The sequence below is a fragment of the Echiichthys vipera genome (assembly GCF_963691815.1).
Source record: "Echiichthys vipera genome assembly, chromosome: 2".
Lineage (NCBI taxonomy): Eukaryota > Metazoa > Chordata > Actinopteri > Perciformes > Trachinidae > Echiichthys > Echiichthys vipera.
Window position 1 is genome coordinate 22,456,315 of NC_139827.1, and position 12,194 is coordinate 22,468,508.

Here is a 12,194-nt window from a genome sequence, read left to right on the forward strand (position 1 = left end):
GACTTCAGGAAACAAAATTAAAACTATTGATAATTGCAAGACATCTCTCTTTCATCAAATATAGTTGGCGTGAGTGGTCCTGATGAAATGTTGCAGTTATGGTGGAAACATTAAATCGAACTGTTAAACGGTGTAGCCGTTGGTTAGTTGCAGGCTTGCTAAGGTTACCTAAGGGACTGTCTCTGTTGCACATTGCATGCAATTTGCTTGAATTATTAATACATTCAAATCAAACCAATTGCACAGAGATTTTTACATATTGTTTAAAAAAGAAAATTCTCATTTAAGAATTGAGTCAAAGCAAATTAGAAAAATGTAAAAAGCTCAATAGATTATTTCACCTGAGTCATCTGAAGCCCTTAATAACTAGCTTCTGTGCCTCTAAACCCTTAGTGAGGATCACTTCGCAGTGAATTAGATGCAGTTTTCAGCCTTAGCCAAGTCAAGGCCGTACTGACAGTGCTTGTTTCTGTCAGTTTAGACTGGAGAAATGGGTTTCTAAAGTGTTTATTGTGCTAACCGTAATGATGAGTCGTGATGTTCCCTTCTGAGTGTGAAGCTGGCGGAGGCTAATGATTCACTTCATATGATCTCTGTCATCGATGATTGTTAATTGTTTCTCTATAGAACTTTGGAGAAGGGAATATGATCCGAGGGGTAACAACACAAATGTGAAAATTAAAATGTATGCCAGTGTAAGAGCTTTAGTGTTATTGCTCAAGGTTTTAGGGGTTTATCTCAACACCAGTGATGATAAGTATCTGCTCAGAGGCTTAGAGACTGCTTAGGCTAAGTAAGTTAACAGCTAAATCATTAGTTGGTTAGTGGATTGACAGATGTTATCAACATTTTTGATAGTCAGTTAATCATTTAGGTCATTAAGGATGCCTTTATTGTAGAAGATGATAAGAATGAAACTGAGTTGTCCGCTCATTTCTTCGAAATTTATATTGGAGAACCGACGTTTTGCTTTTCTTGCTTTTTTGTTTATCGTCACTCAATACTGTGTTTCTTGGATTCAGGTATTGGCTGCGGAGACAGTGGCTGGATGAGCTTGTTGATGGCAGGGAGGAACCCCGAGTGAGGATCACTTTGCAGTGAATCAAATGCAGTTTTCAGGAGCGCTGTAGGATTTTATCGATTCTGCGATACAAATTGATTGATTGGCTACATGTATCGATACATTAAGTCCCATTCAAATTCCTCTGGCACTCTGCTTGCTGTCTGTTTCCTCCCTGTTCGCTTTGCAGAAAGAGCTTTTAGGTCCGCCAGTCGCTAGTGTCGCTGTAGAGCAGAGATGGGGACTCGAGATTTGAGACTTGTGCACAATCTCTAAATTTCTGTACTTTTTGGAGCATTCACATCAGGAGCAGACAGTCCTTCTCTCCCACAGAGATGTGTGAGATGACACTCTGCAGATAACACAGAGAGCATGTCGTCCGCTGCTGCTGCTGGGGCAAAGTTAGTTTTAAGTTGGATATTCAACAAACCCACTCTTGTCCCAGTCTACCCATATATCCAACTTCAAACTAACTTCAGCCCGGTCTGCTGCTGCAGTTACATTACCGTTTCTCATGTTGTTTGGCTTTAAAAACTTCAGGCACAGCAGAAACAAAGGAATCACAGAGTACAAAGTCTGTGTTAAATTCAGCTGCATAAACTATCAACGTTAGCTTGTTACTAATGTTAGCTTTGTGAGAGATTCATTTTTAGATTGGCGTTCATTAAATTACATATTTTTCAAAAGTGTTTTCTTGCCGGATCTGCCTCCATCTGCTGGCTAACGCTGTTAAGCCAGGAGAAATACATGTGTATTATTAATGTCAGCTAAAGGCAAGTTTACGTTACAGGTTTATTGTTGTCCGCATAACGTTAATGTAACTGCGTTATTAGCTATAACCATTACACTGCGTTTGAGAGGCTGGAGGAGTTTTTTATTTATTTAACAGAAAGAGACATTAAAAATCTCTTTTTCAGAGCGCCCTGAGACAGCAGCAGCACGACTGACAATGCTTCTGGCAAACATAATGAGCTGCCAATACAAAATACATGACTATAATACAAAAAAACATATGATACATCCAAATAGAGCATAATCATGAATATATCAAGCAGAATATCTACAGCCAGATGTGTCTGCCTCCAAGTTATTATCAAATGTCTAAAAATCCTCCAATGAGAGCGGGACCTGGAGTTTCAGGTGTGTCTGTTATTATTTCAGGTAAAGGGAGCAGCAGACTTTCTTTAGCTTCTTTAGATTTCATTTGTTGGGACTTTGGGTAATTATAGAATACGGTTGCACTTCAACTCTATTTTATTATTTATTAAAACCATAAGAGACCTGATGAGGACTTACTGCTCCCCTCAGAGACTTGGACTTGCACAAAGTGACTTGTTACCATCTCTGCTGCAGACAGAGCCATACAGTATATTGTGTAATTGATTATGTCAGTTTTTATTAATTCAATCTCAGTCAATAGAACACTCACAAGATGTCACCAAAATTACAATGTCCCTTTAAAATCTTTCAGAAAATGATGTAAGTGCATTGAATCGTATCGAATCGAATCATATTGTTGGCTGACTATTGTGATATATATCGTATCGGGAGCTGAGTACCGTATCGTATTGTGAGATCAGTGTATCGCTATAGCCCTAGTTTTCAGCCTCAGTCAAGCTAAACTATAATTTCAGAGATGAACAAGAAGAATGTGTTTCTGAAGTGTTTGATCACATTAACCGCGGTAATGGGTTGGGTTGTGATATTCCTTTCTGAGCGTCAAACTGACAAAGAATAATAATGTGTGTGTAGAGGGCAGAATATGAGCACACATTTCCAGGTGAATATGAGCACACATTTCCAAATATACTGTGATGTATGGAGCTTAGACACTGTTGAGAGATTCAGGGACCCTAAAACTGACACAATGTCAGCTGTGAAAAAAGCATATTATTTGAAAGCTCCTACCTAGACATCCATATTAGATTTACACAAGTGTTTTACTTGACTAATCAGACCTCCAAAGGCCTGTGTGGGCATGTATAAGATGTGTCTGATTAACATATGTTGATTTATTTTTTTCCCCTCTTGACTCAGGTTGGGGACTAAACAATATGTATACTATCAAATACAGGCAATATAGAAATCAATATAAATGAATTACCACCAAAGGTCTACTACTGTTATGATAATAATATTAATAATGTAATAAAAGTGTTAATAAATAAAATGTATTGTCCAATTTATATAGAAAAATAATCATTAAAACATTTTGGAAAAGGCTGTTCTTTTCGATACTATTAAAAAATAAATATTTGTTTAACTGTCAGTATTTGTTTTGTCATGAATTAATTGTTTTAATTGATTTATTCTTAATTATTATTATATTTTCATTGAAAAGGAATTCACTTACAATATCATGGCATAGAAAACATGACAATAATACCTCTCAACATACATACAACGCACACTGGATAAAAATTATAACTTGAATTGTAAAACATATGTAACAAATGAAAGCGAATAGAAAATAATAATAAGTGAAAATAAATAATAATAGTGAATTTAAATTACAGGAAGTTGCGTTTTGCGTAACGTGCTGCGTGACGTAATACGTAAATAAGTTGATCAAGCCTCTGCTGCTGACTCGCGAGGTTGTTTTCGTTTAGCTGCAAATATATCTCGCCTCAGTCATTTTAAAATTACATACAAACTCTTGGAGATAGAAACGGAATAGACATTTTATTCGACACATAAGGACATGACATCTGACTTTGTAACCACAAAGAAAGCCCTTGAGGACAACAGACCGAGTTTGTGGTCCAACAGCTAACGGGTTAGTTAGCACCACGGATCCGCACACCGTGTGCTCTTCTTTCTCACTTTCTCTTCGTCTGTTGGTCAGCCTTAACATCCTGTCACCAAGTTCAGTCCGTGGTTTCGCCAGGAGAGGATGAACTGGCTTTTCCCCCTGTCCAAAGGCTCCGGACCTCTCCCTCTGAACAGCCTGCAGCAACAGAGACAGCGGCAGATCGAGTCCCTCAAAGCCGCTCATCCCAGGTGAAGTGAACATCACCCGGCCACATACAACCAGACTGTAGCGCTACTGCTGTACCTGTTAAATAACGTTACAACAACTGTGTTTAAAACTAAGTTGTTTCCTGGTCATAATAAATCATTCAGGTTACACACAGCGGATGTTTACTTAACCTAGCTAGCCCCTGACTCACAGTTTAGCTAATAAACATGATATAGTATAGCTTTTGTTTTTCGCACGCATTTTCCCCTGTCATTCTGTGGACATATCAGAATGATACACAGGAGTCTACGTGAACCCACAGCCGCCGCTTTGACATGCCTCAGTGTGGTCAGAGAGTGGTGTTTTGATTATCTTTCCTCGGCTAACTAGCTGTTAGCTGTGTGTTAGCTGACTGGCTAATCGAGTGACAGCTAACAGCTACAGTGTCTATTTTTAGAGAGGATGACACGAGTTGTAGCTGCGTGGTCCTGTGTTCATTCCAGTGTTTACCACGCCGACATTGTCAAGCATGTGGTTTTAGGAGGAGCTATCTAATTAGACGTGGAGATTAAAGTATTAGCCTTTGTTTACCAAGGAGCTCTGTCATGACCATTTGTTTTAAGCTTTCTGCTCAGACATAAATATACTATAATACTTCATCTCAGAATATAATTTATTGTCATTGTAAGAACATACATTAGATATACTACTATATTGTGCAGACATAAAACCACACACCTTATTAAAACACACAAGACATCGACAGAGAATGTGAAGATAAAAAACTAGAATAAACACAATAGTTTAACTGTATTGTATATTGTGTAGGTAAAGTGTCTCATTTATTCATAGTTATCTCCTTCCTGATGTTAAGTATGTGTTAAGACAAATAAGTGGGTTTACACACTGTTTGTGAATGAAAATGCTTTTCCTACGGATGTGAAGTTGGCCACAAAGGCTGGATGCTGCCCATGACAGTGTTAATGATATTTAGGAATAAATGAAATATAATTCATACTGGACTGAATACAGGAGTGGATTTTTAGGACTGAACGATTTGGGAAGAACCAAAAATCGAATTGTGATTATTTTTGACCGATATTGGATCATCTGCAGCACCACAATACTTAATTCAGAATGACATTTTAACACATACTTTGCTTTTAACAAATTTTGCACCTCCTGTGATTTGGATAGTGCACTAGTTAGTCCACATTGTGATTAAAATTCTGATCAATTGTTTAGCCCTACTTGACATACAACTCTCTTTCGTAGGGATAAAATATGTGTTGTTAGGTATAGATTGTTTATAAATCAGATATTAATTCTGAGACAAATATCAACATTAGTAGCTATTTTATTTCTTTGCCATTGACAAACCCTATTTGAAGTGCTGACTGCAGTAAAGCTGTACAGTTCATGCATACAATAATAGTAGGGGATAGTCACTGGTGAAACATAGCCATGTGGTATTAATGCTATGAGACAAAGAAACACTGGCATTGGCATTATACTTTGTTGTTTCGCTAAGAAATAGAGTTTCTTGGTGAGGAAAGGCATGAAAGACCTCTCTTCATGAGCCTTTATTTTATCCAAATCAGCAGAATGTTCATAAACATTGATCAAAGACATACAGTACGTTTTGCAAATGACTGATTATGTGTTTCTGATTCCCAACAGCCTCGCAGAGATCCAGAAGGATGTGGAGTACAGAATACCATTCACAGTCAACAGCTCCACCATTAGTCTTAACATGTGAGTACATCTTTGCAAATGCCGTCAGAGTGACTGACTTTGGTTGGAAAACTAATTAACCGCATGCCATTGGCATTTTTAATAACTATCTACTTGTGTAGTTAAGAAAAATATGGAATTTATGGAGTTAATTTCACATACGGTAAAACTACTATTGTAGGTGGTTAAAAGTTCAGGGAAAACCTTTACCACATTCCCTCCAGTGCTGCTAAGGCGTACATTTTTAATATTATAGGGCTGGGTTATGAGACAAATAAATAATAAATAACTACTGCTATCACAATATTGATGTACTTCACATTTTTATGACATGTGTTCCTGAAAGCTGAATCTCTCCCCTTTCCTCTAGTCTGCTGCCGCCTCAGTTCCCGCAGGAGAAGCCAGTGGTTAGTGTCTTCCCCCCCGTTGGTCATCATTTAGTCGATGGCAATAATGGCACCATGATAACTAGCCCCCTCATCAGTAATGTAAGTAGTTGTCTGGGCTTTCTTATCTAGGTTTCTTGAGGTGCTTCCAGTAATGTTGAAGGAGATCAAGTGGTTATGTATTCTAGATCTACAATATAAAACATTCATGAAAGCCACCATTGGCTTTGGTTTATGCTAATGTAGACACTAAAAAAATGTTTTTGCCTCATTATTTTGTAAAATAGTCACAGTAGTAGAACTATGATTACATGACATAGAGGTGGGCTGAGAGGCTGCTGGCACTCCATGACCTAATCTTTTTTGCTGTGCTTACAGCGTAGTTCACAATAACCTCATTTCATAGTGTGCTATGTTAATAGAAACCCAGTAATAAGACACAGCACAGGGACATTATCACTGGGGTAGCACTATTGTGTGATGAAAGGAAAGATTATGACTCATAGCTGTATCCAAAATACTATTTTAATCTGACTAAAACTGAAACTGAAATGAGTGTATTAAAGTAAGGTGGTTTCCACAGCTGAACATTAGGTCTTCGCAAGATTCAGGTACATTCCAGTAGAAAAAAAAAAACAACAGAGCCTGAAATTCCGGTGTAAAATCACCCCAGGGTCTTTTTAAGCAAATTGGGTCATCAAATAAGCCATCGAGAGCATTTTTTTGTGTAACAACTATTAACGTAGATTTTTCTACCCAAAAGAAACTTTTCTTCACCTTTTGCTCCACACATTTGATTTTTTGTTTGCCTGTCTGCTCTCTGGTTAGCTGAAATATTCAGGACATTTTTTTCACAGGCCGCTGGGAGCATGTGTAGCAGCATGACAGCTCTGCAAAATTGAAGCCAAATTACCGTATCTGGATCGCCCCCTGACTTTACAAAGTGATTGATTTGATATGCATCTATGTTTTCTATGAGCAATGCACACATTTCAAACATCAATACCACAGTCAACGTATTCATAAAATATGATGGCGAAAGTTCCAAACAGAGGTAGGGGTAGAAATCTGATTACACACCAGCTGCATGGCAACATGTTTTTTTCAGCCTTCTCCGGATTTTTCCCAGTAGCCTGTAGCAACATCAAATTGTTTTTTATTATTTCCTGGCTCTCTTCTTGCAACTTCATCTCAATTATTTTTTCCATAGTTCATGCTTTTTTTTTAATAATATAATTCCCACTTTAAGTATTGTCCTGGTTTTGTGTTGTAGTTTGGGATGCACTCAGATCTGGGTAAGGTCATTCAGAGTCTGCTGGACGAGTTCTGGAAGAGTCCTCCTGCCCTGATGTCTACTGGCCCTGCTGGCTTCCCATAGTGAGTTTCCTCTTACATTCATAGACACTTTTCTCGCAGTCATTTGTCTGTACCCTGATTACAGCAGAAACTTCAGTGGTTATGAAACCTGCGTCTCATTTAAGTACATTCGCCATCATTCTTTAATGGGGCAGTGCAGTTAGAAAGTGTCCCTAAAAAGCAGTTGATTATGATAATGGAATTGGGACAATACTACGTAACTTTGTCTGTTTTTTTTCACTTACAAAGAAATTGTGTAAAACTTGATTTCTTTGAAACATATAGAGGCCTGTGTGCCTCGCAATACTCACAATTGAAATGTGTTGTCCAATGGTTTCCTCGTGTTATGTCTCAAGTTCCTTACAAAGGAACTAGTTAATAAAATAATCACGGTAAATAAAACCAAAAAAGCAAGATCGAGCTTGTAAAAAACATTTTTGTCTTGTGTTTGTTATGCCTTAGTGAAATAATCTTATTTCCTCCCACGTTTACCCAGCAATATGTACAAGTCATCAGGCATGGCTCCTTACCCCACTCAGGCTTACCACTATGGTCCTCGCCATGTTGGCCCCACGCCGCCTCCTGGTCCATGCCCAGCTCCAGCTCTTATGCCTCACCCAGGGGTCGACAGGGCCCATGGGCCCCCTCGAGCTCCAGCCCCATATGGACTGATTTCTGACCTGCCACTGCCTGTTCCTACTGGAGACTCACAGGTACACTCCTAATGCATCATGCACTTAAGTGGGTGGATAACGTGTGTTCTAACAAACTCACAAACACATAAAGGACCATGATATGAGTTATACGTCTTTATAAAGTGCCATAAAGGTAGCTTTCGTCAGCTGCAGTGCTTTGAAAAGCATTAACAGTATGCAAAGCGTCAGGTTTGTCAACATATATAAGCAATGAAGGCTAAAAGCAATCAGTAGAACATCATCTCAAATATTGACACTGACAAATCAACTCAAAAACCGTTTAGATAGCTATAACTGAAAGTGTAGTGACAGTTTCAGCAAATATGGGAAAACAGTATTTACCAATGTAGCATTAAAACACACTGAAATGTCTTTATCTAGTGTTTTTTAGGAAACAATGTTTTTATTGCATCACAGATAAGATATCTTTTTTTTGTGAAAATCAAACAAACAAGCAATCTTAAATAAGGTAATCATAAGATCATAGTATAGTATAGTATGTCATGAAAAAGGCAGTGGGACTTCGATCACAGAAATCACTGCGATCACAGAGAGAGAAGAAATCACAGAGAACTCCAGAAATGCTGTAAATGGTCATTTTGAACACTTTAATTTTCTACTTTTTCTTTTAATAGGCTACATCAAATTAGAAGATGCACTTTTCTAAAAAGGAAAATAACTTCTACTTGATTTGAACTCTTACTTATGTGCCAGGGCAGGATTCATTTTACAGTTTGAATAAAAATCTGTGATAAACAGCAGTCAATTTGCCGGTCAAGTCACTCAAAGGATATTCACGGTTATCCTGATAATTGAAATTCACTACGATCAACTTATGTGAGTGTTTATTTTATCGCGACCCACGATAAAAACAATTATTGTCCCATCCCTAGTGACATTGACATAAATTTGTTGAAGAATGTGACCTGCTGATGCTACTGCTGTCTCTTTCAGGCTGGACTGAACGGACACATGTACAAGATGCCTGAGATTCCTGAGTCTTTTCCTGAACTCTGTGACTTGAAGTAAAGTATTCCCAAATATTAGCAACTTAAAACATCTTTTATGAAGTGAGACATTGGTGTATTAGATAAAGGAAAGCATTATTTTGTACTTATAATGAATGTCTTTGTTCTCTTGTTCTCTTATTAACTGCTGCGTATCTACATGTCCACCACCTCTGCTGTATCCCACCGTAGTCTGACCCAGTTGTCGGACATGTCTGAAAATGAGGATGTGTTACTGGAGTTCTTTGTGAGTTTGCCACAACTGAAACAGGTCACCAGTGACAAAGAAGAGCTGGTCACCAATATAGTGGACATGGCTAGTAAGTTCCTGTTCTGCCGCTCGACTGACGGTGTTGATTGTCAATCATGAAAGAGAATTTAAAGTTAGTTGAGCATTACAAAGATTTGTGGTTCTGTTTGTCATTTACAGAGAAGAATCTTCAGATGGAGCCACAGCTGGAAGGAAAAAGACAAGAAATGCTCTACAAGGTCAGATATGACATCCAATCTCTCGTTCTCACTCTCTAAAACAAACAAACACATTGACACTATTATCTAGCAGCTTCTGATGTGTGTTTTTGTCTGTTGACAGTACGAACAGCTGACTCAGATGAAGTCGGCCTTTGAAACAAGAATGCAGAGACAGCATGAGCTCAGTGAGGTAAAAGGCTACACTCGTAGTGGTTTGATTAATAGATTTGGAGTGCAAATGCATCTTTTTGCAATACAAGCTGCTGATGTTTTTCAATTTAATTTCATTTGATGACTCAAAACTGAACATTTGGGTTTTTTTCTTGAATTGTAAAAGCTAGGACTGAAGTCAACCAAAGACAATCTTGGTCAACTGAAATCCTACCTACTCTTGAGATTAACTTACTGTACTCTTCAGGGCAGTGTGTCCAACCAAGCCTGTTTCCTGAGGCCAACATGTGTTTTTTTAACTCTGCATGGGGGCGCCGCATATTTACAATATGCTACAAATGCAGGCAGTGTGACAAGGTGCTGAGCGTTTTCAGAAGATTTTCAGTCTCTCTAAAGGAGACATTGAACAGTTCAAAGAAACCAACTCGAACATTCTTGAACATATCTTGAAACACACCACTGAAAATTTCTGTCTGTTCCTTACGTTTGTGTTTTATCTCCAACTAGAGCTGCAGCCTTAGTACTCTACAGGCTCGGTTAAAAGTTGCAGCCCACCAGGCTGAGGAGGAGTCGGAGGAGACGGCTGAAAACTTCCTGGAGGGACGCACAGATATCGATGAATTCCTGACTAACTTCATGGAGAAGAGAACGGTGAGAAGGAAGAAGTGCAGTATTTGTGTAAAAATAAATTGTCTTTTTTTTTTTTTTTTTTGTCTGAATGTGAGCATGCAGTATCTATAACATTTTAAGAAGAAAGGTTGACTGTTTTGTGTTATTCTGCAGCTTTGCCACAGTAGAAGGGCCAAAGAGGAAAAGTTGCAACAGTCCATCAACACACATGGGCAGTTTCCTACCAGCCACTAGAACACAAGGTACGACACACACAAACCGATTTGTTATTAGTGATCAGATTCTTAATAGTGCTACCACATGCTTTTAAGCACTGGACAGATGATGCATCTTCATTGCTGGCAACAACAAAATAGTCCTGCTAGAAGTATTGAAAACCCTGTTAATTTTGCTCTGTCCTCCGTGACTTCCCGAACATCCTCGCAGACTTGCGCTGACAGTTTTTCAGGCAGCCTCCATGGTTCCCTCCATGTTTATAATTTTGTTTGTCATAATCTTTTCATTCTCCTTCTTGCATTTGCTCCTCAGGTTTGGTCTTCTCTCAGCCAACTGCTGCCAACTTAAAAAGGATAATGATGTCTGAGGGGATGAAAAGCACACTGAGTCGACAATGGGCACTTCGGAGAAAAAGGAAGACAGTAATAGCAACGGTGGGCTTAAAAGAGAAGCCCCCTGTGCCCAGATCTGGGCTTAAAATACTGTTGAAGTCGGATTGTGTGAGAGCAAGATGGGGAAGCTAATGAGTCACTACATGAGGCCAAAGCTGGAAGAATGAGTGATACATGCCCAGCTTTTCCAACCACATTACTAAGGATTGATCACATCGTGGATATTTTCCATTGCACAGCTGTTTGTCCAGTTTTGACTTGACAGCGATAACAAAGAGTTTTTTTGTTTTTTTTCGAATTCACATAACATTGTTCAATCAGAGCAACAGCTGCACTTGATCAGAGTGGTTGGTGATGTGAACACATTTGGAAGAATTCAAGTAGTTTAGGACAGGACTCCCAATCTTTCTTTTTTTTCATGAGATGAGCAGTTAAATGTCACTATAAAATAACTGTTTAAATGCTAATGTGGGTGTCTGTAGTTTCCATCTCTGAGATCATTGTCAAGTCCTTGCTTTATTATCCCAGAAACAAATAGAACAACCTTTGCACTGAAAATCTACTGTTTACATTAGATCGTTTAAAAAAAAAAATGCATTTTCATGAAAATCAGCAGTGGCAGTGACACTTCAACAAGTCAAGAGAATCAGTCCACGGCATTCCTGATTTGTAATTTAACAAAACAAAAAGAAAGCAAGGACGGGGCAGTGGTGTCAAGTGAGCGTAACATTTGAACTGCGTATGAATTTCAGACAGTGGCTGATCATACGCAAACAATTTCAGACATTGACCAGTTTAACAAAGGTTATGTGAACTGTATGTGAGAGTACAGTAAACCATACAAACGGTTTCATCCCATTATTAAATGAATTCTGCGCTTTTTACATGAATCGATTTGTGTACATGTAAACATACTGACTGGATGGGCACCATTATGATAACCAAATTATTTTTTCCGACACCCAGTGGAACGTTTTGTTGAAGAGCCTCAGAAGATTTGGGATACTGTTGAGGAATATTAGGTTAACTGCTGCAGTAAAACTTGATGACATTGGATACTGTATTTAAATAATGTTAATAATAGGCTATATTGTAATCAAAGACTCAGACACCTTGT

At 38.4% G+C, this 12,194-nt stretch overlaps 1 protein-coding gene across 1 annotated transcript; it reads left to right on the forward strand.

The window, feature by feature from the left end:
* Positions 1-3,654: 3,654 nt before the first annotated feature.
* Positions 3,655-12,133, forward strand: vps37a (VPS37A subunit of ESCRT-I). The gene is made up of 12 exons (XM_083933570.1): positions 3,655-4,060; positions 5,700-5,774; positions 6,124-6,241; positions 7,413-7,516; positions 7,992-8,208; positions 9,145-9,215; positions 9,390-9,517; positions 9,628-9,686; positions 9,790-9,858; positions 10,347-10,490; positions 10,623-10,711; positions 10,998-12,133. The coding sequence occupies exons 1-11, from the start codon at positions 3,954-3,956 to the stop codon at positions 10,701-10,703; spliced, it is 1,173 nt and encodes a 390-aa protein (XP_083789696.1). The 5' UTR covers positions 3,655-3,953; the 3' UTR covers positions 10,704-10,711; positions 10,998-12,133.
* Positions 12,134-12,194: the final 61 nt, after the last annotated feature.